This window comes from Haemorhous mexicanus, chromosome 6, assembly GCF_027477595.1.
Source record: "Haemorhous mexicanus isolate bHaeMex1 chromosome 6, bHaeMex1.pri, whole genome shotgun sequence".
Classification (NCBI taxonomy): Eukaryota; Metazoa; Chordata; class Aves; order Passeriformes; family Fringillidae; genus Haemorhous; species Haemorhous mexicanus.
The window spans coordinates 66,426,553-66,454,428 of record NC_082346.1 but is presented as its reverse complement, the minus strand read 5'-3'; the positions used below and the strand labels follow the sequence as shown (position 1 = coordinate 66,454,428).

Sequence of the window (27,876 nt, the reverse complement as noted above, 5' to 3'; positions counted from 1 at the left end):
GCTGGAGGGTGTGGGCTGGGTCGTGCAGGGCCACCATGGCTACTCCACCTTCCCATAGCCCCTGGGAATGTATGGATTTGGACCAGAGGGATAGAGGCAGAGAAAATCCCTTCACATCCCTTCCCTTTTGTTGTGTTTTGATGTTGCAAAAACAGTTTTTTAAATGCCACAATACCCCAATTCAATACAAATGTTTTGGTAAGTTATAAGCTGCCTTGTTTAAACAATTATTCACGTAGACCTGCTCCTTTTTGGAAGCTGCATGCCTGATGCTGATGCTGGTGTCAGTGCTCGGCATATCTGTGTAATATTTGGTACAGGAACTCCTCAGGAGCTGGGAAACTTTATGTAGAATCATGGAATGGTTTGGGTTGGAGGGCCCTTAAGTGTCCTGGTGTTCTGGCCTTAAACCACAATGTGTGTGTACCTCTAACCTGAGATGCTCTTCAGGGACATCCCCCTGGGCAGAGCTCTGGCCCTGACTCCTGGGGCTGTGGGGTGCAGGGTGGTGGGTTCAGGGGATGGGGTAGAAGCTCTTGGGTGGCACTGGCAGCCCTGGGCTGGGGTCTGGGAGGGGCCTGCAGCCGGGCTGGGATCCCTTGGGTGCAGACAATAGGGCTGTGCTGCTTTCCCTGGGCTGCATACCCTGCAGGGATGATTCCTGGGGGCTGGAGGAAAGGAGGAGGATGGAATTCCTGATGCACATTTTATAGAGGGGGCCAGGGAAGTGGAGCAGCCTGTCCATCTGTCTGTACCTGTGTGTCCACAGAGCCTGGCAGGCTGGCCCATGGATCAGCAGCCTGGGTGCTGGTGGCCATCAGGGCACAAGGACAGCCATGAGTGGTGACAGACAGTGCCAGCACTATGTGCTGCTTGTACGGGGCTAGGGGAGCCTTGGGAGGCTGGTGCTCACTGCTGCTGGGCTGGGAGAGCCCTGCTGAGCCCTCCTGCCCCAAGGAGCAGGGGATGCAGGGCAGAGAGCCCAGATGGCTCCTGGCTGTGCCTGCAGAGCTGCAGGTGGTTCCAGAGCTCAAAGAGCCTGCTGGGTGTGACAGTGGGGTGGCACAGAGGGACAGAGATCGGAGTGCAGAGCTGTCCCTCAGGCATGGGAGCTGATCTCTGTATCTGCTTTATCACAGGACATTTCTCAGGTGCTGCTCTGTTCAGGGCTGGGCTCAGGGCTGGGCTCAGAGCTGGGCTCAGGGCTGGGCTCAGGGCCTGGTTTAGTGCTGGGCTCAGGGCTGGGTTCAGGGCTGGGCTCAGGGCTGGGCTCAGGGCTGGGTTCAGGGCTGGGCTCAGGGCTGGGCTCAGGGCTGGGTTCAGTGTTGGGTTCAGGGCTGGGCTCAGGGCTGGGCTCAGTGCTGGGCTCAGGGCCTGGTTCAGTGCTGGGCTCAGTGCTGTGTTCAGAGCTGGGCTCAGGGCTGGGCTCAGGGCCCTCTCCCCATCCCTGGAGCAGCAGCAGGTGCCCCCAGCCCGGGTGTTTCCTCACGCACAGCTATTAATACCTCACGGAGCTGCAGTCGTGCTCTGCTCTGCTGCTTGACTCATCCTGTGGATCACTCTGGGCTCTGTCTGAGGTACCAGAGCCTTGGTGAGCTGCCTGCACTGCAGCCCCTCGGTGAGGGAGCCCCTGTGCTCTTCTCCCTCAGCCTTTGCCCCAGGGCATGGCATGGCAGGAGCTCTCAGTGTGGCTGTGGGGCTGTGACAGCAGCAGGTGAGCAGGAGCAGTGCTGAGGGTGCAGGAGGATGCTGGCAGTGTGCAGGAGCAGTGCTGGAGGGTGCAGGAGGACACTGGCAGTGTGCAGGAGCAGTGCTGAGGGGTGCAGGAGGACACTGGCAGTGAGCAGGAGCAGTGCTGAGGGTGCAGGAGGACACTGGCAGTGTGCAGGAGCAGTGCTGGAGGGTGCAGGAGGACACTGGCAGTGTGCAGGAGCAGTGCTGAGGGTGCAGGAGGATGCTGGCAGTGTGCAGGAGCAGTGCTGGAGGGTGCAGGAGAACACTGGCAGTGTGCAGGAGCAGTGCTGGAGGGTGCAGGAGGACACTGGCAGTGTGCAGGAGCAGTGCTGAGGGGTGCAGGAGGACACTGGCAGTGTGCAGGAGCAGTGCTGAGGGTGCAGGAGGACACTGGCAGTGTGCAGGAGCAGTGCTGGAGGGTGCAGGAGGACACTGGCAGTGTGCAGGAGCAGTGCTGAGGGTGCAGGAGGACCCTGGCAGTGTGCAGGAGCAGTGCTGGAGGGTGCAGGAGGACACTGGCAGTGTGCAGGAGCAGTGCTGAGGGTGCAGGAGGACACTGGCAGTGAGCAGGAGCAGTGCTGGAGGGTGCAGGAGGATGCTGGCAGTGTGCAGGAGCAGTGCTGAGGGGTGCAGGAGGACAATGGCAGTGTGCAGGAGCAGTGCTGGAGGGTGCAGGAGGACACTGGCAGTGAGCAGGAGCAGTGCTGGAGGGTGCAGGAGGACACTGGCAGTGTGCAGGAGCAGTGCTGGAGGGTGCAGGAGGACACTGGCAGTGTGCAGGAGCAGTGCTGGAGGGTGCAGGAGGACACTGGCAGTGTGCAGGAGCAGTGCTGAGGGGTGCAGGAGGACACTGGCAGTGTGCAGGAGCAGTGCTGGAGGGTGCAGGAGGACACTGGCAGTGTGCAGGAGCAGTGCTGGAGGGTGCAGGAGGATGCTGGCAGTGTGCAGGAGCAGTGCTGAGGGGTGCAGGAGGACAATGGCAGTGTGCAGGAGCAGTGCTGGAGGGTGCAGGAGGACACTGGCAGTGAGCAGGAGCAGTGCTGGAGGGTGCAGGAGGACACTGGCAGTGTGCAGGAGCAGTGCTGAGGGTGCAGGAGGACACTGGCAGTGAGCAGGAGCAGTGCTGGAGGGTGCAGGAGGACACTGGCAGTGTGCAGGAGCAGTGCTGGAGGGTGCAGGAGGACACTGGCAGTGTGCAGGAGCAGTGCTGGAGGGTGCAGGAGGACACTGGCAGTGTGCAGGAGCAGTGCTGGAGGGTGCAGGAGGACACTGGCACTGTGCAGGAGCAGTGCTGGAGGGTGCAGGAGGACACTGGCAGTGTGCAGGAGCAGTGCTGAGGGGTGCAGGAGGACACTGGCAGTGTGCAGGAGCAGTGCTGGAGGGTGCAGGAGGACACTGGCAGTGAGCAGGAGCAGTGCTGAGGGGTGCAGGAGGACACTGGCAGTGAGCAGGAGCAGTGCTGAGGGTGCAGGAGGACACTGGCAGTGTGCAGGAGCAGTGCTGGAGGGTGCAGGAGGACCCTGGCAGTGTGCAGGAGCAGTGCTGAGGGGTGCAGGAGGACACTGGCAGTGTGCAGGAGCAGTGCTGAGGGTGCAGGAGGACACTGGCACTGTGCTGCAGGTGTGCCCCACCTGTCTGCCACTGTCAGGCGGGGCAGGCAGCAGTGCTGGGAGTGCTGGGTGCTCAGAGCAGCTCACTGGGACACGTGTGTTACGTGGCAGGGAGCAGAATGAGGAGGGAGAGCACTGAAATCCCTGGGAATGCCATGTCTGCTGCCCTGGGTGGGCTGACCCCAGGGTCCCTGTGCCAGGGTCCCTGTGCCAGGGTCACTGTGCCAGGGTCCCTGTGCCAGGGTCCCTGTGCCAGGGTCACTGTGCCAGGGTCCCTGTGCCAGGGTCCCTGTGCCAGGGTTCCTGTGCCAGGGTCACTGTGCCAGGGTCCCTGTGCCAGGGTCACTGTGCCAGGGTCACTGTGCCAGGGTCCCTGTGCCAGGGTCCCTGTGCCAGGGTCACTGTCCCAGCAGTCTGCGGTGCTGGAGGGAGGGCCAGGGCCAGGCCCAGGCTGGTGCTGGGCACGCAGTGCCCCGAGTGCAGCCATCCTGACCCTGCCCATCCCTCCCGGGAAGGCTCCAGCATCCCTGTGGAATGCAGGACACGGGGTGCTGTGTCAGCAGCAGTGAAGGGACAATGCCCAGAATGTGCCCATGTCCCTGCTGGAAACACTCTGGCTGTGACATGTGCACTGCTGGAGGAACCCCGTGGGGTTTTTACCTTTCTGAGCACTTGGCATTGTTAGTGCTGTCTGCTGCAGACAATGTGGAGCAATTCTAAAATAAAGTGCTTTAAAAAAAGGATATTCTATTTTTCTCCTCGATTTCTGAACGTTATGGGCATGTTTTTAAGCTGTGTATTGGAAGGGCAAGTGCTGAAGCTGTTGTGTGGAAGACAGGGGAAACCCAGCAAAAATCCAGAAACTGAGCTTTTGAGGGAGGAGCATACTGAGCATTATGTCAGGAGAGGCATTATCCCTGTATGAGCTGGCAGCACTGCCCATGCTTCACTTTGGGCTCCTTGCTCCTGCTGCTGAGATCCCCAGAGGTCTGAGGGGTTTGTGGCTGTGTGAAGCCTTTTAGCTGGGACCAGGGTACAGGATTTCCCAGTCTCATGGCTCCCCATGGGGACTCACCTGTCCAGTCCTATAGCAAGTGTCAAACGTGGTGGCCTTGTGGTGCTGGCTGGTGCTCCTGGATGGTGATCCTGGCCAGCTCAGCATTGGGTGGCTAGCACAGCCCCCAGAGCAAACCTCTGGGTGAGTTTCTTTGATTCAAATGTTTTTTTTTTTCTCAGGAACTTTGTTTCCAATTCAGCAAAACCCTCCAACCTGTTTACAAACCACTGACCTTGGTGAAACTGAAGCTCCTTATTCTCCACTTCACTGGTCCCAGCAGGAATGCCACAGATCCCAGAATCTCCTTTCACATACCACATTCTGGCTTGGCTGGGGGGTGCCTGTGGTGGCTGGTGCTGTGATTTCCCTTCCTCCATCCCCAGCAGATGAACTTCATCAGCTTCCAGACTATTTTTTCCTCCATCACGAAACTGAATTTGCAAAGACTCTGAGAATCCTGTGTGGATTCCTTCCCACCCATCCTTCTGGAGGGGTGGGAAGGGCAGCCAGTAGCTCTGTTATGGCCTCGGCAGTGACAGATGATGTCTGAGGCAGGCCCTGAGCTGGCAGCTGCTCCAGCAGCTCTTGGTGTGCACACTGGGCATCCCTGGCACGCTGGCCATGCAAACAGGAACTGGATGTTGTTTGCTAATTAATGGCTGTCTTATGGATTCTTCTGCTCCCATGTGTTGTGTGATCCACGATATGCAAATGACCATTTGGAGCACTGGGCACTCTGGCAGATGCTGCACTTCATGTCCCAAAGAGGAGGAGGCAGAGCCCCCAGCATGCAGCATGCTGGGCACAAGGAGCCATCACACGACGTGGCATTTCAGTCCTGGGTTCCTTGGATCCATTCCAGGCAGGAATTTCCAATTCATTAGCACTTCCCCTGACCTCTGTGTGCTGCTAGAACAGGTGGGCAGTTATTCCCACAGCCTGCATCTGACTGGGTGCCAGGCTGTGCCTGCTGCTCGCCCTGGCAGTGCTGCTGGGAGCTCAGAGCTGTGCCCCACCAGGCTGGGCTTACTCTGCCCACTCCCAGCACCTGTCACAGCTTTGTGGTGGGAGTCTGCCCTCAGGAGGTGCTGGCCAGAGGGTCTGTGTGTGCCCCAAGAGGCACCAGGGCTGTTGGGGCTGTCACCCAGGAGCGGGTGGCTGTCACCCAGCAGGAGCAGGAGGCTCCTCTGGAAGTGCTGGAAATCCTCTAGTGGGTCTCACAGAGCCACGTGTGCTGCTGAGCAGGAGAGTGACCCTACACCCTGCCCGTGCTGCTGAGCAGGAGAGTGACCCTACACCCTGCCCGTGCTGCTGAGCAGGAGAGTGACCCTACACCCTGCCCGTGTGTGGGCTTGGTCCCAGGCCAGCTCAGGGTTCCTCCTCTGTGCAGGGATGGCTGTTCTGCAGCTGCCAGGGCTGGGGCTGGCATGTGCCTGGCATCCCTGGGGAGGGAGCTGGGCTGGATGGAATGGAATGGAATGGAATGGAATGGAATGGAATGGAATGGAATGGAATGGAGGTGTGTGTTCCAGAGCTGGAATGGAGGTGTGTGTTCCAGAGCTGGGCTGGAACGGAGGTGTGTGTTCCAGAGCTGGGCTGGAGGTGGTGTGAAGGCCAGAAGACCTGTGGGAAACACCTGGCAGGGGAAGGACCATGGGAGTGTCACCCACTGTGTGGGGATGTCCCACCTGAGAGTGGCCAGGGGAAGGTGGGCAGGGGTGACAGTGCTGGAGGGGTCCCTGCCTCCATGAGCCCTGGCCCTGCCCAACACTGTCAGGCCTGCTCTATACCTGAGAAGTGGGGGGAGGAAAAGTCTTCCTCTGCTCAGAGACAGGAGCAGCAGTCTGGGGACTCCAGTCCATCCCCTCCAGCCGATGGGGGAACAGTGGGGGGCTCGCAGCCCCTGCAGTATGCTGGGGCTCACAGGTTCCTGGCTCTTTGGAGACACAGTTCCCAATCTGTGTGACCATGCAGCCCACAGCAACTCCAACTTAGGTTTTATAGACAGATGAGTAACTCAAAATGATCAAATGTAGCAACAGGATGGATGTAAAGAGCAGTATATGTGAGAGGCTTTTTTTGTGAATCACAAATGTCACATGAAGAGTTTGACTACCCTTGTCCTGTTGAAGGCACTGAGCAGCAAATGAGCAGTGCCCACCTTCCCAGGAAGCTGGCATTTGTTTTATGTATGAATGCAGTTTCCTTTCTGTTCTGCTATCTTTCAAGCAAGTAATGAGAATCACGTATTGCTTTCATTAGTCAAAAAGGTGTTTTCTGCAATGAGCTCTCAGCCATGTCAGTGCTGCTATCTCTGCAAATTATCTGTGTGGGGGATGAGGTGTGCTGGGAGAGGAGGGGACACATGTCCAGGCTGCCTTTCAGCAGGTGTGGGTTTTGATGGCTGTCCTCCTAAGCCACCAGCTCCTGCAGCTGGTGTTGTCTGGAATGTCTGTGGTGGGGCACAGCCACAAGGCTGCTGCAGCGAGCACTCAGAGGAAATGCTCTGTGTTTTTTCAGCAAGGAGGTGAAATGTTTCCCTGCAGCAAGGGATGATACCCATGGGGAGGATGGGCTATCCCCATCCCTGCACAACCTGGGGCACCAGCTGCCTCATGTAGATCCAGGTGTGGCTTTGCTGTTTCCATCAGTAGAAGCATCCGGATGCCACATCCTCACTGGTCCTCGTTGCAGTCAGGGCTTGTGGGTGCTCAGCACTCTGATCACCAGCACCTCTCCATAGGCACCCCAAGCTCTGAGGGCTCAGTCCCTCCTCCTAGTTCAGTGTCATTGCAGGTGTATGTGGGATGCACTCACCTCCCTGCCCAGGTCACTGAGAGGGTCATGGGAGAGGACTGTCCCTAAACCCAGGTCATGGGGGACAGTGCTGGCAGCTGGCCTTGCCAGGGGGGCTGGTCTTGGCCCATTTACTGCAGCCCTTTGAGCCTGATGTTCACTGATGGCATTGCATCCAGCCCTGGCCATATGCTGGGCATTTGATCTGAGGATATTGGCAGAGACAATATCCAAAACTCTCTTAACATCCAAAAAACCCACCTCTGGCAGGTAACTTTGTGGTAACCTTGTCATCCCTGTTCAACATCAAGCTGTTGTTTAAGTCGTTTCATCTTGTAATGGTATTTCCAAACTCATGAACTTGCTGATTTGGGTTCAAGCTTGTGTTAGTCTTGGGTAGCTGTGGCAATGGACTTGGCTGAATCCAGGCACATGAGTTTAGTTGTAGCCATGAATCTAAACTGGCAGCCCTAAGTCAGCAAATTTGGATGAGCGTGGTGTCCCCAGCCAAGGCTTCCCAGGGACCCCGTGGCTGTGCTGCAGGTGCCCTCAGCTGCTGAGCCCATTCCTATTCCAATTTAGTCCTTACCAGATGTACATGAAAGGAGCAAGGTCCCATCTGGAAAGGACAGGTGACAGTCCCTGGCCATGAAGTGCAGCTGCTGGTCTGGGAGGTGGCTGGTGGGTGACACCAGTGGGACTGGGGGCTGCAGCAGGCAGTGTCCTTCACTGCTTGGCATTGCCATTCTCCTCCAGGTCCTTGTCACCTGCAGGGCCACCCTGATTTGCAGTGCTGTCATCAAAGTGAGTGCACAGAGCATACTTGAATGCTGCCATGGCACTTTTCTTTCTGCTGCAAGTCACGGCAGCAAGAATGCTGCTGGTTGTGCTGGTTATGGGAGCAGCTCCCAGCACTGCCCACAGCAGCACACTCTGCTTTGGACCACAGTAGCAGGCTTTTGTTTTTCTAGTGGGAACTCAAAAGTTGGAGTAGTCCTGGATACTTGCAGTCCCCAGAAGTATCAGGAAAAAGTACATTGATTGTGCTGAAAAGCAGGGTTGAGGACTGGTATTTTCACTAATCATTTTGTTGCCTCTGCTTGCACGGCACCACAGATTTGGTTTGGTGTAAGGATGGACTGGATAACAGGAGCAATAATTGTTGTTCTGACGTTAAATGTCTTTAAATATCAGTGACGATTCAAGAGCTCTGGTTCTAGCTAGCTGTGAAACTGTATTTCAGCTGAGCTTCATTTATGCATCTCTGGGGTGGTAATGGGTCTGAGTAATCTGATCTGAGCACATATAATTGTGCCAGTCCCAAAGGGAGCTGAGTGCTTCAGTCTCAGCATGGAGCCCCTCTGAGCACCCCTGCTCACAATGGCACAATTCCCTCAGACATGTGGGTGCTCTCCAGGGACCGTGCTCCCACCTGTTCCAGGGAGGAGCACCCCCAGCCTCCCAGCCATGCTGGGAGCCTTTGGCACAGTCACAGGTGGGTGACCTCGCTGAGCTGTGTGGGCTCTGCTGCTGGCAGCCCTGCTCCCACTTGCCACGAGGAGCAGGCCTGGCAGTGTGAGCGACAAAGCTGATTGAACCGCTGGGCTTTCCAGGGGGAGCCGGAAAGCTGTGATCAGCTAAAATTAGCCCAAGAGCCATTTTTGTTTAGATCTCTGTTGTGGGGGCTTTTCTTGGTTTTTTTTTTTTGTTTTGTTTTGTTTTGTTTTGTTTTTTTGTGTTTTGTTTTGTTTTGTTTTATTTGCATTTTTGGGGTTTGAATGACATAAAATCAGCTCCTTCTGAGTTTATTCTGAAAATAGCATTAAGAGCTTAAATGTTCAGTGGAGATGGCTGTAAACCCATTGAGCTGCTGCGATTTCAAGGCCGCTGAGAGTTTCAGCTTAGCAAGTGAAGCACACATGAGCCACTCCTCATTTTCTATATCTGGACATTTGTCACTATGGCCAGCTGCCTGGGAGGGCAGTGGCTCTGCTGGGACGTGGAGCTGCGCTGGGCAGCAGGATGGGCTCAAGCAGGAGGGGCCCAAGGGGCACTTCACAATGGCTCTGTCATTTGTAGGAGTGTCAGTGTGTATACATGGGGCTGCAAACATCCCTGACTCTCAGCTGTACTCCTGGCAGGCACTCTTGTGTCAGGATGGGGGCATGGAGAAGAACCAGGTAACACAGGGAGGGTGACTCACTGCCACCTGAACTTCAGTTCCATGGTTTAACCACAGACTGTCTGTCTTGGCTTTTTCATTATGTCTGTTTTATCTCACAGAGACTAACTGTTGTTTGCTCTCCCTTGCAGGCTCTTGAATCTGTTCTACAATGGAAAAACTGCTTTTGTTTCTGCTGTTCATTGGCGTAGCGGTGCGAGCTCAGATCTGCCCCAAGCGCTGCGTCTGTCAGATCTTGTCTCCCAACCTCGCCACCCTCTGTGCCAAGAAAGGGCTCTTGTTTGTTCCTCCCAACATTGACAGGAGGACCGTGGAGCTGCGGCTGGCCGACAACTTTGTTACAAACATTAAAAGGAAGGACTTTGCCAACATGACCAGCCTGGTGGACCTGACGCTGTCCCGGAATACAATCAGTTTTATCACACCTCACGCATTTGCTGACCTGCGCAATTTGCGGGCTCTGCATTTGAACAGCAACCGATTGACTAAGATCACTAATGACATGTTCAGTGGGCTCTCCAATCTCCACCACTTGATATTGAACAACAATCAGCTGACTTTAATTTCTTCCACAGCTTTTGATGATGTTTTAGCTCTCGAGGAATTGGATTTGTCTTACAACAATCTGGAAACCATCCCTTGGGATGCCGTGGAGAAAATGGTCAGTTTGCACACTCTCAGTCTTGACCACAACATGATTGACCATATTCCTAAGGGGACCTTCTCCCACCTCCACAAGATGACCAGGCTGGACGTCACGTCCAACAAACTGCAGAAGCTGCCGCCTGACCCGCTCTTCCAGCGCGCTCAGGTGCTGGCAACCTCAGGAATTATCAGCCCCTCGACGTTTGCGCTGAGCTTTGGTGGGAACCCCCTGCATTGCAACTGTGAGCTTTTGTGGCTGAGGCGCCTTTCCAGAGAGGACGACCTGGAGACCTGTGCCTCGCCCACGCTGCTGTCCGGCCGGTACTTCTGGTCGATCCCCGAGGAGGAGTTCCTGTGCGAGCCCCCGCTCATCACGCGGCACACCCACGAGCTGCGGGTGCTGGAGGGGCAGCGGGCAGCCCTGCGCTGCAAGGCCCGCGGCGACCCCGAGCCAGCAATCCACTGGATTTCACCCGAGGGCAAACTGATCTCCAATGCCACCAGGTCCACGGTGTACGACAATGGGACGCTCGACATCCTCATCACCACGGTGAAGGACACGGGCTCCTTCACCTGCATCGCTTCCAACCCCGCGGGAGAGGCCACGCAGACCGTGGACCTGCACATCATCAAACTGCCCCACCTGCTGAACAGCACAAACCACATCCACGAGCCTGACCCGGGCTCCTCGGATATCTCCACATCCACCAAGTCGGGCTCCAATGCCAGCAGTAGCAATGGGGATACTAAAGTCAGCCAGGATAAGAAGGTGGTCGTCGCGGAAGCGACGTCCTCCACGGCTCTGCTGAAATTCAATTTTCAGAGGAATATACCTGGGATACGTATGTTTCAAATCCAGTACAATGGTACTTACGATGACTCCCTTGTTTACAGGTAAGGCAGCCCCAGCCTGCCCCTGTGGGACCGTGCTGGGTGCGTGGTGCTGCCGTGTGGCCCTGGCCTGGGCACCCGTCTGCTGGAGTTCCTGTGCCATGCCGTGCCAGCTGAGCGGAGCACAGCCCCGGCAGCTCATGGTGCGAGCCTCAGGAAGGACTCGTGCCATTTCTACTCACAAACGAGAAAATTACTTAGAACGGTGTTAGTTTTAGGTAATCCAGGTGGACTTCTAATCCTCTGAACTGATCTGAGAAAGGTTGTGAAGGTAGATGGATTAAATGGTGCCTAATGTGCTCAGCTTTGTGGAAGCACAGGGAGGACAGTGTCTGTGAGCATGTTCCTCACAGCACTTTCTGGTAATGCCTGTGCTGGGGAAGTGCCGGGGGGCCCTGTGCTGCCAGGTGTAGCTGTTGCACCCTTCAGCACTGGCTTTGCTTGGTCATTTCTTCTGTGAATTTCTTTATCCATTACTAGGCCAAGGGGAGCTAGCTTTAAACTGAAAGAGGGTAGATGTAGATCAGGTAACTGAAAAAAATTCTTCCCTGTGAGAACAGTGAGACCCTGGCACAGGTTCCTCAGAGAAGTTGTGGGTGCCTCATCCATGGAAGTGTCCAAGGCCAGGCTGGACAGGGCCTGGAGCAACCTTGTCTGGTGGAAGGTGTCCCTGCCCAGGGCAGGAGGGTGAACTAGGTGGTCTTTAAATGTCGCTTCCAGCCCAGGCCATTCGTGATCCTGTGATTCCACGTTTTTGGTGTGGTGGTTCTAATGGGGGGCTCTGCCATGCTGAGCTGTGCCAGGGGCCTTGGCAGTGACTGCTGCTACATGGAAGGCCGGGCAGGAGCTGCCGGGGGATGGAGATGAGCCCCACAGGGACAGTGGACACACAGGCCGTGGGGGTGCCCAGCATGGCCTGGGCTGCCCCACAGGGTGGGAAGGTGCTGCTGTGTCCACCAGGTTCATTCACACTGGTTTTCTTCTCCCCCAGAATGATACCTCCCACGAGCAAAACCTTTCTGGTCAACAACCTGGCTGCGGGGACGATGTACGACCTGTGCGTGCTGGCCATCTACGATGACGGGATCACCTCGCTGACGGCCACCAGGGTGGTGGGCTGCACGCAGTTCACCACCGAGCAGGATTACGTGCGCTGCCACTTCATGCAGTCCCAGTTCCTGGGTGGGACCATGATTATCATCATCGGTGGGATCATTGTGGCGTCCGTGCTCGTGTTCATCATCATCCTCATGATCCGCTACAAGGTGTGTAACAACAACGGGCAGCAGAAGGCCACCAAGGTCAGCAACGTGTACTCGCAGACCAACGGCGCTCAGATCCAGGGCTGCAGCGGGGCGCTGTCGCAGTCCATGTCCAAGCAGGCTCTCGGGCACGAGGAGGGCATCCAGTGCTGCAAGGCTGCCGGCGACGGCGCCACGCAGTCGCCGGACACCGGCTCCGGCCAGGACTCGGCCACCACTACCTCGGCTTTGCCTCCCGCCTGGACTTCCAGCGCTTCCCTGCCGCAGAAGCAGAAGCGAAAGTCGGGGCCAAAGCCCGGCAGCGAGCCGCAGGGCGAGGCGGGCGGCGGCGCCGAGCCCCAGAACTCGAACAGGAACAACTCCACGGCCCTGCAGCTGGCCGGCCGCGCCCCCGACGCGGCCCCCACGTACAAAAGAGCACAATCCAAGCCAAGTAAGTTCCTGACGCTGCCGGCCGACGCGTGCCGCGCCAAGCGGCGGCGCTCGCTGGGCGGCGAGCTGCTGGAGCCCCGCGGGGCCGGCCTGCGCTCCAAGCGGAGCATGTCCATGAACGGGATGCTGCTCCAGGCAGACTGCGCCGCGGCCCCCAGCGGAAAAGCAACTTTCTCCAGTTCTGAGTGGATATTGGAAAGCACTGTGTGACCTGCTTTTTTTTTCTTTTTTCTTTTTTTTTTTTTTTTCAAATTTTTCTTTTAATTAAAACCACCAAACGTTGTGTGAAACTCCCTTTCCCAGGGAATTGGATTTGGATGTCCACTGCTGTCTCGCTGATTAATGGCTTGTTCATGCGGGGTTCTGTATAAACCACCCAGTGCACACGGGGGTTTATTTAGTTTTCGTTTGGTTTTATTTAATATCAAAACCGAAGGCAACATTCAGAGATTAAAAAAAAAAAAAAAAAAGGAAAAAAAGATTAAGGGGCGAAAAAAAGCACGAAACAGCACCAGTGCCTTCCCTGCTCTAGGACTGGCTTCCTGGTTCTGCGGTAGCAGAAAACAAAAGAGAGAGTTTTCACAGAAAAAGCCTTTTATAAAGGAAATGCAATTTCCTCCAAGCTAACAAGTAACCACTTCTGGATCAATCAGTAAAATGATATTTTTTAAACTGGTCAGACTGTATATTTCTTTTCCGTGACAATGGTGTTGCCTTTGTTTTTAGGCAGATGCTGTACAGGAGCAACAACGCTGTGTTGTTATGTTGTGTAAAATAAAATATTCACTCGGTACGCCAGCCAGCCTCGCGGTGACTGCCCTGCTGGAGCGGGGCCGGGCCTTGGTGCTGCAGAGCTCCCGCCCTGGGAGCACCGGGAGGCACCAGGGCACGGGGCCATTCCCTTGTGCCGGCTCTGGCTGGCCGGGGCTGGGCTGGGGGAGCACTGGGATCCCACAGCCTGGCCTAGGATCCCACAGCGGATCTCCCTGAGAGGTGCCTGAGCTGGGATCCCACAGTGGATCCCTCTGAGAGGTGCCTGAGCTGGGATCCCACAGCGGATCTCCCTGAGAGGTGCCTGAGCTGGGATCCCACAGTGGATCCCTCTGAGAGGTGCCTGAGCTGGGATCCCACAGCGGATCTCCCTGAGAGGTGCCTGAGCTGGGATCCCACAGCGGATCTCCCTGAGAGGTGTCTAAGCTGGGATCCCACAGCAGATCTCCCTGAGAGGTGCCTGAGCTGGGATCCCACAGCGGATCTCCCTGAGAGGTGTCTAAGCTGGGATCCCACAGCAGATCTCCCTGAGAGGTGCCTGAGCTGGGATCCCACAGCGGATCTCTCTCCCTGAGAGGTGCCTGAGCTGGGATCCCACAGCAGATCTCCCTGAGAGGTGCCTGAGCTGGGATCCTGAGCTGGGATCCCACAGCAGCTCTCTCTCCCTGAGAGGTGCCTGAGCTGGGATCCCACAGTGGATCTCTCTCCCTGAGAGGTGCCTGAGCTGGGATCCCACAGTGGATCTCCCTGAGAGGTGCCTGAGCTGGGATCCCACAGCAGATCTCCCTGAGAGGTGCCTGAGCTGGGATCCCACAGCGGATCTCCCTGAGAGGTGCCTGAGCTGGGATCCCACAGTGGATCTCCCTGAGAGGTGCCTGAGCTGGGATCCCACAGTGGATCTCCCTCCCTGAGAGGTGCCTGGCCCAGGTCCCAGGGCACCCAGAGCTGGTGCAGGCAGTGCCCTGTCCTGCCCTGCAGCCCTGGCCTGGGAGCGGGGCTGGGGCGCCTCGGGGTGCAGGGCACAGCTGAGCAGGGCTGTGAGTGAGGCCAGCAGTGGCCAGGTGGGCAGGCAGGTGGCTAGGTGGGCTGGTGGCCAGGTGGGCAGGTGGCCAGGTGGGCAGGCAGATGGGCAGGTGAGCAGGCAAGTGGCCAGGTGGGCAGGTGGGCTGGTGGCCAGGCGGCCAGGTGGGCAGGCAGGGCTGCAGCCAGCAGGGTCACAGCCCTTCAGCACCTCAGCTGGTCGGGTGACGATGGTCATCTCCTGCTGTCCTAGACTCCTGGGCCATATTTCTTCTGAACTTTATGGTTTGGTCCAGTTCCTTTCAGTCCCTGAGTGCATTGAGGGCCTGGAAGATGATGGTCTCACCTTTGAGCTGCTCCTAATTGTGGGATAGAGTGATTTTGGGCCAGTCTGTGGGGACAGAACCCCACAGCAGCAGGGGACAGCAGGTGCAGATTTTGTTGTGTGGATGGCAGCTGCTCTGCTCACTGTAGAGGGAACCCTGCAGTTAATATTAATTAAACTCATATGGTCATCATATTCAAATTAGAGACAGCTTAACTCTGAATATTTGAGCATTGTGCATTCTCAGATGCCAAATAACAGGTTCAAGATGGGCTTTGTGGCCATAAAAGTGAGAGAACAGTTAAATTTTATACCCTGTACGCTTGTTCTTGGGGGCACAGTAACTCAGGCAGGTGCCTGAGGCCAGCCTGGCTCCACCCAGGGCAGCAGCCAGCCCCAGGGCAGTTGTGGGGGAACATCTCACAGTGGGGAACAGCCCCTGGCACCCCAGCTGTGTCCCTGGGACTCTGCAGTGAGGGGCTGATGCTCTTGGCCAGTGTGGGCTGCTCTGAGTGATGTTATTGCCTGTCGCAGAAGAACACAGTCAATGAGGGTGCTGCAGAGGACCTAAAGGGAAAAGGCTGCTTCTTTTTTAGAAACCCTTTTTGCTTCCCTCAGGAAATGCAGAGACCAAATAGGAAACAAAGCCTCAAAACGAGAAGACCTGCTTCCTGCTGGAAAAGTTTAAAAACGTACAAGAAATCCTTCCTTGGATTGCTCTGGCTACCCATGAGCACTGCTTGAACAGAAGGGAGCTGTTAAACACGTGCTGTGGGGGACAGGGGTGGCTCTCCAGGGTCTGGCAGTCTGATGACAAGGGCTTTGCCCAGTGTGGGTCAAACATGAGCCCCAGGGAGGGACTGTGCTGGCAGAGGCACCTTCCCCCCACGCTGGGTACAGGGAGAGTGTCAGAGGTTTGCTGTGCAGTGGTTGGGTTTGCTCATGCATTTTAAAAACATCCAATGAAAATGCTTTTATACGTTGTCTAAAACTGGACCTAAATCTGTGTGATGTTTTGTGAAAGTGCTAAAATACTAATGGTGTCTTGTGGTTTAAGGAAGTTTATTTTTATATTTGTAATTTTTCACTCAAAGGAATAATTTTCTAAGCACTGCAGCTGATGTTGTGTCCACGGTGCCTCTGTGTCAAGCAGTGTACAGGGACCATCTGGCCCTGTGTTTGGTTTATTTCTGCTGATAGTGCAGGAGAGGGGATCTGGGCAGCCAGGGGTTCCTCTCGTGCCAGCTTCTCTCCCTGGCTGACAGGATCATTCACCCCTTGGGAATGCCCTGGGCACGGAATCATTCGTTCCCACTGGAATAACTGTGCAGTGGGACATTTGTTTTATTCAGGCTCGATTCAAAGTGTGGGAAGCCTCATGGAGGAGGAAACTTTCTGTCCTTTCTGTTCTGCAAAAACCACAGGCTGCCAACTGTGAGACAGAAAAAGTGCTGAGATGCTCCTGGATCAGTGACACCAGGTTATTTCCCCCAGGCTGCAGTAACTCCTCACCACGGGTGATGGAACGGGGGTGTGATGTGCTGTGCCCCAGCATCACCCCCAGCTCTGGGGGGCTCTGCAGGGACTGAGCCCGGGGTGCCTCCCTGCCCTCAGGCATGGCCTGCCTCGGCTGGGCTCCGTGTGCTGCGGCTCAGCCACGGATTGTCTGGGATTTTGGCCATGAGAGGGTCTTTATTCACAGGCCCTGGTGAAGGAGGAACTCTGCAGGAAGTTCTTGGCTGTTCCTGCAGTGCCTGGAGCACAGGGTGTGCCCAGGCCCTCTCTGGAGATGGGCTGGGCTGGGCTGGGCTGGGCTGGGCTGGGCTGGGCAGAGCTGGGCTGTGCTGGGCAGAGCTGGGTGTTGTGCCATGTCTCTGTGCCTGTGCTGCCCTCCTGCTGTGTCCAGCTGTGTCCTTACCCTGGGTCCATGGTTCTGCTCTGCTCTGCTGCCAGTGTGGCTCTGTTTCTGCAGCGTGTTCCTGTGCCAGCCCTGCCCTGTGCCCACTGGCTCTGTGGGGAGGGAGCTGCAAGCACAGCCCTGTGTGCTGTGCAAGGGGAGGGGACACAGCTCCTGGCAGCCCCTGCCCTGCTGGTAAGGGCCTGGCACGCTGGGGCACGCTGCCCCAGGAGCCCCAGAGCTCTTGGCATGGCTGGAGCATGCTGCCCACCTGAGAGCTCCTCTCTGAGAGCATGAGCTGCTCTCACTCCTCTGGCAGCAGAGCTGCTGGAGCCTTGGTACCAGCAGCACGGGGTGCTCCTGCCTCACAGGGACCATCACAGCCCTGCTGGGCATTGCTCTGGGAGCATCCCAGACCAGCACAGGGTGCTCCTGCCTCACAGGGACCATCACAGCCCTGCTGGCATTGCCCTGGGAGTGTCCCAGACCAGCACAGGGTGCTCCTGCCTCACAGGACCATCACAGCCCTGCTGGGCATTGCTCTGGGAGTGTCCCAGACCAGCACAGGGTGCTCCTGCCTCACAGGGACCATCACAGCCCTGCTGGCATTGCTCTGGAAGCGTCCCAGACCGGCAGAATGGCATGGAGCTGTGGTGGGTGGGCAGGCCTGGGCAGCTGTGTGTGCCCTCCAGAAGATGCAGGAGGGCCCTTGTGCCATGGCAAGCGTGTGCCCGAAGCCCTGGTGGGCACCAGCACAGAGAGGGGCACGCTGCTGCCTTGGGAATGGCTTCAAACCAGGAGTGATGGCTGCAGCTGGCACCAGGATCACCTCTCTGCCCATCAGCCACGGGGGAGCAGAGCCTTGGGCACGCTGGAACTTTGGGGGTACTGAGCAGTGCCACTCACGTGGGTGAGCTGTCAGCCCTGGGGTCCCTCAGGAGCATTCTCCTCCCTGCTCCATGGTGCTGCAGCAGCCACCCAGTTGCACGGTGCCTTCTCCTGGCAGTGATGTTGCTGTTGGTCAGAGTTCTGGTTTAGCAGCAGCAAACTGGCCAGCCTGTAGGGTCCTGCTCACCAGTAACGTGGTTCTGCTTCTCCCCTTTGCAAATGTGCCCGGCTGGGTGCTGGGTGCTGGGTCTGGGGCAGAGCCCGGGCTGCCAGACCACACCATGCTGCATTGCTGTGTCACCTCAGGTGGCTTCCAGAACTGCACTTTAGAAGTGTCTGGGTCAGGAATCTGAGGGGTGAGCCCGGGCTGGTGAGCCTGGCTTGCTGTGGGCTGGTTTTGCTCCTGCACTGCCAGGCTGCTGCTCTGGAGGCACCTGCAGCCCTGTGTGCAAGCTGTGCCACCTCCTCTGCAGGGGGAATTCCCCTGGGAGTGAGGAAAACCAGCCAGGGCTGGAGCCCAGCCCCCTCGGTGGGCACACAGGGACCCCACCTGGCCTGTGGCCAGTCTGTTCTCTGGGGGCACCCAAAGAGGAGTCTGAAGTGGTGCCTGGTTGGTGTTTGCACATGGCAGTGGCACACCTGCACTCGCCCAGGTCAGTGGGGCTGTGCTGGGTGCCAGGGGAGGCCGCTGCAGTGGGACCAGGCCAGGAGGTGGAACAGCTGCCCCATGGGCTGTCCCTGTGTCCTGGGGCAGGACAGTGACACGTGGCACACCCTCGTGGCAGTGACCTTTCCTTGTGCATGCACACCTCAGGGAGGTGGGTGCTGTGCCTGTGTCCCTGGCTGCCCTGCCCTGGTGTCACCAGCTCTGTGTGACCCCCTGGCAGTGTGCAGAGCTGGAGTCCCTGCTGTGGGCAAAGGCTTGGCCTGGGCAAGAGCAGAAGCAAATCTAGAAAATGGAGAAGTCTCTGGTTCTGGGACAGTGAGCTTTGCTGGTTCTGCTGGGGGGTCTGGGGGTTGTCTTGTGGGATTTTCCCTGGAGCAGCAGCAGCAGCAGCAGTGCTGTGCCTGCACTCCCTGATGGTGACAAGACTTGTGGCAGAGGTGTGGGTGGGACATTGGGTGCTGTTAGCCCAGTCTCCTGCCATCTCAGTCTCCTGTTATCCCAGTCTCCTGTTATCCCAGTCTCCTGCCAGCCCAATCACCTACCAGCCCAATCTCCTGCCAGCCCAGTCTCCTGCCAGCCCAGTCTCCTGTTATCCCAGTCTCCTGCCAGCCCAATCACCTACCAGCCCAATCTCCTACCAGCCCAATCTCCTGCCAGCCCAATCTCCTGCCAGCCCAGTCTCCCATCAGCCCAGTCTCCTGTTAGCCCAGTCTCTTGTTATCCCAGTCTCCTTTCACCCCAGTCTCCTGCCAGCTGCCATGCTCTGCTGCCCCAGTCCCTGCAGGGCACATGGCACCAAGTCAGTGGCTGCCAGGGCTGAGGGCAGGGTCTGCTGCTGCTTCCTGCCTGGGCTGGCTCTGTGGCAGCTCCTGGGACCCTTGGTGCAGTGCCCAGCTGGCTGTGCAGCAGTCCTGGCACCCTGAGTGGGTGCAGTGCCCAGCATGGCCCCTGGCAGCTCCTGGTGGGTGCAGTGCCCAGGCTGGCCCCTGGCAGCTCCTGGTGGGGGCTGTGCTCAGAATGGCCCCTGGCAGCTCCTGGTGGGGGCTGTGCCCAGGCTGGCCCCTGGCAGCTCCTGGTGGGGCTGTGCCCAGGCTGGCCCCTGGCAGCTCCTGGTGGGTGCTGTGCCCAGCATGGCCCCAGGGCAGCTCCTGGTGGGGCTGTGCCCAGTATGGCCCCTGGCAGCTCCTGGTGGGTGCAGTGCCCAGAATGGCCCCTGGCAGCTCCTGGTGGGTGCTGTGCCCAGCACGGCCCCTGGCAGCTCCTGGTGGGTGCTGTGCCCAGAATGGCCCCTGGCAGCTCCTGGTGGGGCTGTGCCCAGCACGGCCCCTGGCAGTTCCTGGTGGGTGCTGTGCCCAGCATGGCCCCTGGCAGTTCCTGGTGGGTGCAGTGCCCAGGCTGGCCCCTGGCAGGTCCTGGTGGGGCTGTGCCCAGGCTGGCCCCTGGCAGCTCCTGGTGGGTGCTGTGCCCAGCATGGCCCCTGGCAGCTCCTGGTGGGTGCAGTGCCCAGCATGGCCCCTGGCAGCTCCTGGTGGGTGCAGTGCCCAGGCTGGCCCCTGGCAGCTCCTGGTGGGTGCTGTGCCCAGAATGGCCCCAGGGCAGCTCCTGGTGGGTGCTGTGCCCAGCATGGCCCCTGGCAGCTCCTGGTGGGGGCTGTGCCCAGAATGGCCCCTGGCAGCTCCTGCTGTGGTCCCAGTTCAGCGTGGCTCGGCCATGGGAAGGGCTGCTGCTGCTCCTCGTGCCCTCACTGTGTCTGTTCTGTCTCTTTGTGCAGAAGCCGGGGCCTCTCCGCAGGACACCAGCCCTTGTGCCCTCCCTGAGAACGCTGCCAGCGCTGCTGCTCCTCGGCAGAAATCAATCCGGTTCCACCTCTCCCAGGACTGACCTCTGGCTCACCCTCCGACACCTTTACTTGAAGCTGCAGCCCAGGCCCTCCAGGTCGGCTGCCTCGAGAAACTGTCTTCCCCCTCACAGGTTTCCCAGCTCCCATCTGCCACTTGAAGTCTGAAATTCCTGTTTTTTCTGGTGTCCAAGTTTTTTATAACTAAAAATTATGACAAAAATCTGGTGGCAACAGCTGCGGTCCCAGTCATGTTCCATGTCACCAGTGGTGAGGTCACGAGCTGTAAACATGGTAGCTTCAATCACCTGAACTAATAAATGTTTTACTACAATGGCATGGGCATGGTGCTTGATCCAGGGGTTGTGCCTGGCAGGTTGGTTGATCCAGAGAGACTCCATGGTGCCTGGGGTCTGTGCCCTCACAGTGACCCCATGGTGCTGGGGTCTGTGCCCTCACAGTGACCCCATGGTGCTGGGGTCTGTGCCCTGACATGAACCCCATGGTGCTGGGGTCTGTGCCCACAGGGACCCCATGGTGCTGGGGTCTGTGCCCACAGTGACCCCATGGTGCTGGGGTCTGTGCCCACAGGGACCCCATGGTGCTGGGGTCTGTGCCCTCACAGTGACCCCATGGTGCTGGGGTCTGTGCCCACAGGGACCCCATGGTGCTGGGGTCTGTGCCCACAGTGACCCCATGGTGCTGGGGTCTGTGCCCTCACAGTGACCCCATGATGCTGGGGTCTGTGCCCACAGGGACCCCATGGTGCCCGGCGTCTGTGCCCACAGTGACCCCATGGTGCTGGGGTCTGTGCCCTCACAGTGACCCCATGGTGCTGGGGTCTGTGCCCTCACAGGGACCCCATGGTGCTGGGGTCTGTGCCCACAGGGACCCCATGGTGCTGGGGTCTGTGCCCTCACAGTGACCCCATGGTGCTGGGGTCTGTGCCCACAGGGACCCCATGGTGCTGGGGTCTGTGCCCACAGTGACCCCATGGTGCTGGGGTCTGTGCCCACAGGGACCCCATGGTGCCTGGGGTCTGTGCCCTCACAGTGACCCCATGGTGCTGGGGTCTGTGCCCTCACAGTGACCCCATGGTGCTGGGGTCTGTGCCCTGACATGAACCCCATGGTGCTGGGGTCTGTGCCCTCAGGGACCCCATGATGCCTGGGCTCCAGGTGCTCAGTGAGCTGTGTGAGCTCGGGCTGGGCACTGCAGGAGCCATGGTGGGCCATTGCTGTGTCTCTGAGCAGTGAGCTCTCTGTGTCTCTGAGCAGTGAGCTCTCTGTGTCTCTGAGCAGTGAGCTCTCTATCTCTGAGCAGTGAGCTCTCTATCTCTGAGCAGTGAGCTCTCTCTGTGTCTCTGAGCAGTGAGCTCTCTCTGTGTCTCTGAGCAGTGAGCTCTCTGTGTCTCTGAGCAGTGAGCTCTCTATCTCTGAGCAGTGAGCTCTCTCTGTGTCTCTGAGCAGTGAGCTCTCTCTGTGTCTCTGAGCAGTGAGCTCTCTATCTCTGAGCAGTGAGCTCTCTCTGTGTCTCTGAGCAGTGAGCTCTCTCTGTGTCTCTGAGCAGTGAGCTCTCTGTCTCTGAGCAGTGAGCTCTCTGTCTCTGAGCAGTGAGCTCTCTCTGTGTGTCTCTGAGCAGTGAGCTCTCTCTGTGTCTCTGAGCAGTGAGCTCTCTCTGTGTGTCTCTGAGCAGTGAGCTCTCTCTGTGTCTCTGAGCAGTGAGCTCTCTATCTCTGAGCAGTGAGCTCTCTCTATCTCTGAGCAGTGAGCTCTCTCTCTGTCTCTGAGCAGTGAGCTCTCTCTGTGTCTCTGAGCAGTGAGCTCTCTCTCTATCTCTGAGCAGTGAGCTCTCTCTCTATCTCTGAGCAGTGAGCTCTCTCTCTGTCTCTGAGCAGTGAGCTCTCTGTGTCTCTGAGCAGTGAGCTCTCTGTCTCTGAGCAGTGAGCTCTCTCTGTGTCTCTCTCTGTGTCTCTCTCTGTGTCTCTCAGCAGTGAGCTGTGCCTGGCTGCAGCCCTTGCTGCCACTGGCCCGGGGTGCCCAGCTGGGTCAGGCAGCCGTGCCACTGGGGAGCTGCCTGGCTTTGCCCCTTGGTGCTGGGCACTGACAGGGGCTTGGGCAGAGGGAGCCCTGTGTGCCCTTGGGGGACAGCCCTGGGGCTTTCCCACAGAGCCCCCTCCCTCTGCCAGGAGGGCAGCCTGGGCTGTGGTGGGTGACAGCACTGCAGGCTGCTGCAGCACCGTGCCAGGAGTGCCACAGGGCAGCAAAGCACAGAGCACAGGGTGCCAGGGCACTGCAGGCTGCTGCAGCACTGTGCCAGGAGTGCCACAGGGCAGCAAAGCACAGAGCACAGGGTGCCAGGAGTGCCACAGGGCAGGCAAAGCACAGAGCACAGGGTGCCAGGAGTGCCACAGGGCAGGCAAAGCACAGAGCACAGGGTGCCAGGAGTGCCACAGGGCAGCAAAGCACAGAGCACAGGGTGCCAGGAGTGCCACAGGGCAGGCAAAGCACAGAGCACAGGGTGCCAGGAGTGCCACAGGGCAGCAAAGCACAGAGCACAGGGTGCCAGGGGTGCCACAGGGCAGGCAATGCACAGAGCACAGGGTGCCAGGAGTGTCACAGGGCAGCAAAGCACAGAACACAGGGTGCCAGGAGTGCCACAGGGCAGCAAAGCACAGAGCACAGGGTGCCAGGAGTGCCACAGGGCAGCAAAGCACAGAGCACAGGGTGCCAGGGGTGCCACAGGGCAGGCAAAGCACAGAGCACAGGGTGCCAGGAGTGCCACAGGGCAGCAAAGCACAGAGCACAGGGTGCCAGGGGTGCCACAGGGCAGCAAAGCACAGAGCACAGGGTGCCAGGGGTGCCACAGGGCAGCAAAGCACAGAGCACAGGGTGCCAGGGGTGCCACAGGGCAGCAAAGCACAGAGCACAGGGTGCCAGGAGTGCCACAGGGCAGGCAAAGCACAGAGCACAGGGTGCCAGGAGTGCCACAGGGCAGCAAAGCACAGAGCACAGGGTGCCAGGAGTGCCACAGGGCAGCAAAGCACAGAGCACAGGGTGCCAGGGCACTGCAGGCTGCTCCAGCACTGTGCCAGGAGTGCCACAGGGCAGCAAAGCACAGAGCACAGGGTGCCAGGGGTGCCACAGGGCAGCAAAGCACAGAGCACAGGGTGCCAGGGCACTGCAGGCTGCTCCAGCACTGTGCCAGGAGTGCCACAGGGCAGCAAAGCACAGAGCACAGGGTGCCAGGGGTGCCACAGGGCAGCAAAGCACAGAGCACAGGATGCCAGGGGCTCTGGGGCAGTGTCAGCCCCAAGAGGACAGCCTGGGCTGGGGGACAGCTGGGGACTGGCCTGGGACTCTCATGCTGCCCCCGTCCCTCTGTCCACACAGCCTCTCCTTGCTCCTCTAACAAGACCAAAGGGGTTTTGGGGATATTTTTTTTCTTTTCTCCCTTGTCAGCATTCCATCTGGCTCACAGATATAATTAGAGCTTTCTCAGAACCACAGTGAATCAGCCAGCCCTAACAGAACTTCAGCAGAGCAGATCCCAGCTCTGGTGTGTCCTGTCACCAGGCCTGGGCTGCCCAGATGGGCTCTCCTGGTGCCTCTGCTCCTGGTGGAGGCTGGTGCTGGCCCTGTCCCGACGGGCTCAGCGGGGGCAGCTGGCTCAGTGACTTGCCTGTGGCTTGTCTGTAGCAGCAGAGGCATCAGCACCTCCCCAAGACACGACAGTGCATGGAGAAGGAGAGGCTGAGCTGAGCCAGGAGCCTCACCCACCAGGTCCCCTCCTGTGCTTCCTGCTGGGATGCTGCAGAGACAGGATTCACCCCGGCACTGGCAAGGGGAGCCAGGGCTTGTGCCTGTGTGGGAAATCCAGCGCTGGTGCTGCCCCACGGACCCTGGGGCAGCTGCTCCACGGCTCAGCTGGTGCACAAATGCCACGCTGAGGGGGCACTGCAAGGGGAAAAGCCAAGGCTTTGGTCAGGATTGGGTCATCTCTCTTTTCCTCACCTAGCCTGAGCAGTGATGTCCTGGCCCTGCACACAGCCTGGGTTTCCTGTGGATTACAGCAACAGCAGGTACTGCTCTTCCCTTTGCTTGCTGGGCAGTGCCAGTGGGAGTTTTCAGATTAAACCTTGTTTTCACAGAAATACACAGATTGTCGTGGTCTAGCTCTGGTTCTGTTGGTTCTGTTTTCTTCCTTTTTAAGTAGGGGAAAATTATTGAAGAAAAACTTTGTGTTCAGAGACAAATAACACCCCAGAGCAGATCGAGGAGCATCACTCTGGGAAGCAGGAGCTCCAAATGAGGCTGGATTTGCAGTGGAGGTGTAAATCTCCTTTTCCTTATCTGATGCAAACAACACTCAAAATGAGCAGACACTGCTGACAACTTTTTTGGTCTTTTTCTTTTGGTTTTTGTTTGGTTGGATGGGAGTTTTTTGTTTGCTTTTAATCTCATGGAAATGTTAGGAAGCCATGGAAGCACTTCCAGGCAGCACATCCCAGTGGTTCAGGGTGTCTGGGTCCTGGGGCAGCACAGAGCTGCTCCTCTGGTGTGCTGCCAGCTGGGCAGGGCGTGTGGGCATGTGGGAGCTGCAATCCAGGACTGCCAGAGCATTTTATGGAAATGTGACAAGCAGAGCTGGCAGCCAAGGCCAAGCTCACTGCAGGGCACTAAAGGGGCACTCAGGGGTGGGAAAGCTCAGCTGGGCACATCCTGCTCAGTGGGCAACAGCACTCTCTGGGAGAAGGGACAGTGCCCTTCCTGATGGCCCAAGGAAGCAGGAGAGCCCTTGGAAGAGCCCTCCTGGGAGCAGTGTCACTGTGTGAGCCAGGCTGGGGCTGGTCCCCATCCCTGGGGCTGCCCACGACAGGCACAGAGGCAAGGGGGGACCCCCAGGTGTGCCCTGGCACAGACATGTGAGGAGTTTTGAGGCCAGTGGGAAAAGTGTTGGATGGTGGGTCAGCCTTTAAGGGATCAGGGGGTCCTCTAGACTTTTCCATAAACTCTCTGTGTGCACAGGACTGGAGCAGGGCTGCTTGGGAGTTGGCACATGCCATGGGATGACGTTGTCAGCCTCCTAAAGGAGACTCTCCCTGGCTACCAGGCAGGAGAAGCTGGGTGAGATCAGCAGGATGCCACCACAGTGCTGTGTGCCTAATGGCACAGCAATCCCTTTTCCCAGTGGCACTGGGACCAGCCCAGTCCTGCAGAGGGATTCCAGGCTGCAATGTGCACCACCAGCTCTGAGCTGATGCTGCTGAGGGCAGTGACTGCCCTGCCCAGAAACACTCATTCCTTCTGAGTGGCCTCATACTCATCTTCGTTATTTAGCAGTGTTCATCCCTGAAAAATCTTCTGACTCCTAAAGTCCTACAACCCTGCTGAAATCTGAAATAGATGGAATCGAATCTGTCTCTGGGCTGATGTCCTGTCACAGTCTCAAAGGGACAGTGTGGGTAATTCACTGCTGGGCTGGAACCTTCCCTGAGCTTAGGGAGATGAGCAGTTTTTGTGCCTCAGCATTTTGAGCCAGGGCTGCTGGAGGGGCAGGGGAGCAGAAGGACTCTGCTCCTGCTGCCTCTGCAGCTGCTGCCCAGGTGGCTCAGGCTGGGTGTTGGGAGAAGCCTCCCCCTGGCAGCAGGGCAGGGAGGACAGTGTGTGACACCTCTGTCCATGGGGGTTTGTGGAAACCAAGGGGGTAAAGCCCTGAGTGACCTGGCCTGAGCCCAGGGCCGGCCCTGAGCAGGGACAGGGCAGGGACCCGGGGGTCCCAGCCAGGCAGGGCATGTTTCTGGGATCCAGCATGGAGCAAGGCAATGGGGGTTCACCAAACCCCCAGAGGAGGGGATGGCACTGCCTTTGGGAGCTCAGGTGGCACTGGAGTTACCTGCCTGACGCCAAACAGCCTCTCCTTTCTCTCCAAGTGTTCCACGCTCCTGTGCCACGTCCAGGGCGATGGAGCCTGGCACCAGCTGAGGAGCAGGGGAGATGAGGGCACTGGGAACCAGCTGCCCAGCCCAGCCCAGCCCAGCCCAGCCCAGCCCAGCCCAGCCCAACAGAGCCCATCTCCAGAGAGGGCTGGCTTTGCTGAGACGACAGGGCAGCAGTTGAAGAGAGAGCTGCCGTGCCAGAGCCTGGCTGGGGTGGCCTCTCCTTCAGGGTAGGGGCTGGGGGCCCTGCAGCAGTTCTGCTGTGCCAGTGGGGCATGGCAGCTGGGCTGGAGGATGGCTCTGCCCTGTGCAGAGGTGGGGATGTGAGATCAGCCTCCAGGGGAACATCCTCCCTGCAGTGCGCTGCTTCACTGAAACCAGAGACAATTTAAAGTCAAGTATGCTTGCCTAGTGTTTTTGTAGAGTTGAAACCCCTTAGAAGAGGTGAGAAGGTGGAAGGCAAACCCTGGGAGAGCATTTATTTTGTAGTTACAATAAAAGCCATTCTGTGAGGAAAAAGGAGTCAGTTGCAGCTTTTCCAGGAGGCTCTTGCTGTGACCTGCCCACACCTGGGCTGGGGCTGCCCTGAAGGTCGGGGCTCAGGGGTCACCAGTGTCACAGGAGAGAGGAGGGGGGCACCTGGGAGCAGTGTGGCTCTTGGGGTGGTGACAGTCCCTGTGGGCTGCTCCACAGGGCTTGCCAGCACAGTGCTGGGGGTTTGAACTCCTTACACAGTGACTGTATCTGACACTACAATAGGAGGTGTCTGGTGGAAAATGGTGCTGCAGAAGCACAGGGGGAATGCTGCTACTTGAAACCCTGCTGCATGCTCACTGTGCAGGATAAACTTCTGTCTGCAGCTGGTGCAGTCTCAGTGCAGCTTCTCAAACAGGGCTGGGATCTGTCTGTGGTTTTTGCTGATGCAGTAGATAAATGTGGTGCACAAGTGTCCTTTCTGTCCCCATTACTCCCTCACATTAACTGAACAAATGGCAGGTGGAGCTGGGCTGAGAGGCTGCTAGTTGTGCTTTGGAGTGATGCAGCAGGGTACAAATTGCAAAGAGCATCTTGACAGGTTGCAATAAAGTGAGCTCAGAAAAATTCCTGCAGTATGGGAGAGCTGGGACTCTGTTTCTCATTTGGACACAGAGGAAGGTTATTGATGGTGCACTGACATTGCAGAGGCCCACGGTGTGCCCGGTCTGTGGTGGTGGAAGTGCCTGCCCTGGATCCAGCTCCTGGCAGCCTTGGCACTCCTAAGGCAAGGGCTGTCCTGAGCAGTGCAGGGAGGAGGGTGCTGGGCTTCAGAGGGGACCTCCTGGTTCACCATCGATTGCAGCTGATGGCAAGGGTTGTGTTCATGGAATCACAGAAGGATTTGGGTTGGAAAGGACCTTACAGCCCATCTCATCCTACCCCTGCCATGTCAGGGACACCTCCCACTGTCCCAGGGGCTCCCAGCCCTGTCCAGCCTGGCCTTGGGCACTGCCAGGGATCCAGGGGCAGCTCTGGGCACCTGTGCCAGGGCCTGCCCACCTTCATTGTAAAAAACTTACTTATCTCTAATTGCTGGTGCTGTAGTTGATGGCAGAGCGTGTGTTTCTTTCCAGCCTTTACTGATCAGAGAGTTGAATGTAGATGCTCCAATGAGATCCAGAAGGTGATGCCAGTGGAGAGAGGAGACCCTGCTCCTGCAGTCAGGGTGTGACAGGTCTGGGTCCCTGCCCTGGAAGCAGACGTGCCAGGCAGGCTGGGTGCAGAGTGGGAGGGTGCAGGGTGTGTGGGTACTGGGAGGGTGCTGGGAGGGTGCAGGGTGGGTGCTGGGAGGGCGCAGGGTGGGTGCAAGGGAGGGTGCTGAGAGGGTGCAGACAGGGTGCAGGGAGGGTGCAGGTTGGCTGCAGGGTGGCTGCAGGAGTGCCAGCGT

The 27,876-nt window shown here is 58.0% G+C and overlaps 1 protein-coding gene across 3 annotated transcripts in view; it reads left to right on the top strand.

Annotated features, from left to right (window-relative positions):
• Window positions 1–20,353, top strand: part of LRFN5 (leucine rich repeat and fibronectin type III domain containing 5) — a 44,019-nt gene extending 23,666 nt beyond the window's left edge. For 2 of the 3 annotated variants that reach the window (XM_059850752.1, XM_059850753.1), the window contains exons 2-3: window positions 9,511–10,918; window positions 11,907–13,408. In XM_059850752.1, coding sequence (XP_059706735.1) covers window positions 9,531–10,918; window positions 11,907–12,819 — 2,301 coding nt within the window. In that variant the 5' untranslated portion in view covers window positions 9,511–9,530 and the 3' untranslated portion in view covers window positions 12,820–13,408. Of the gene's footprint in view, window positions 1–9,510; window positions 10,919–11,906; window positions 13,409–19,948 lie in introns of those variants that run through there. The other variant, XM_059850754.1, reaches the window with a different exon arrangement.
• The last annotated feature ends 7,523 nt before the right edge of the window (window positions 20,354–27,876 follow it).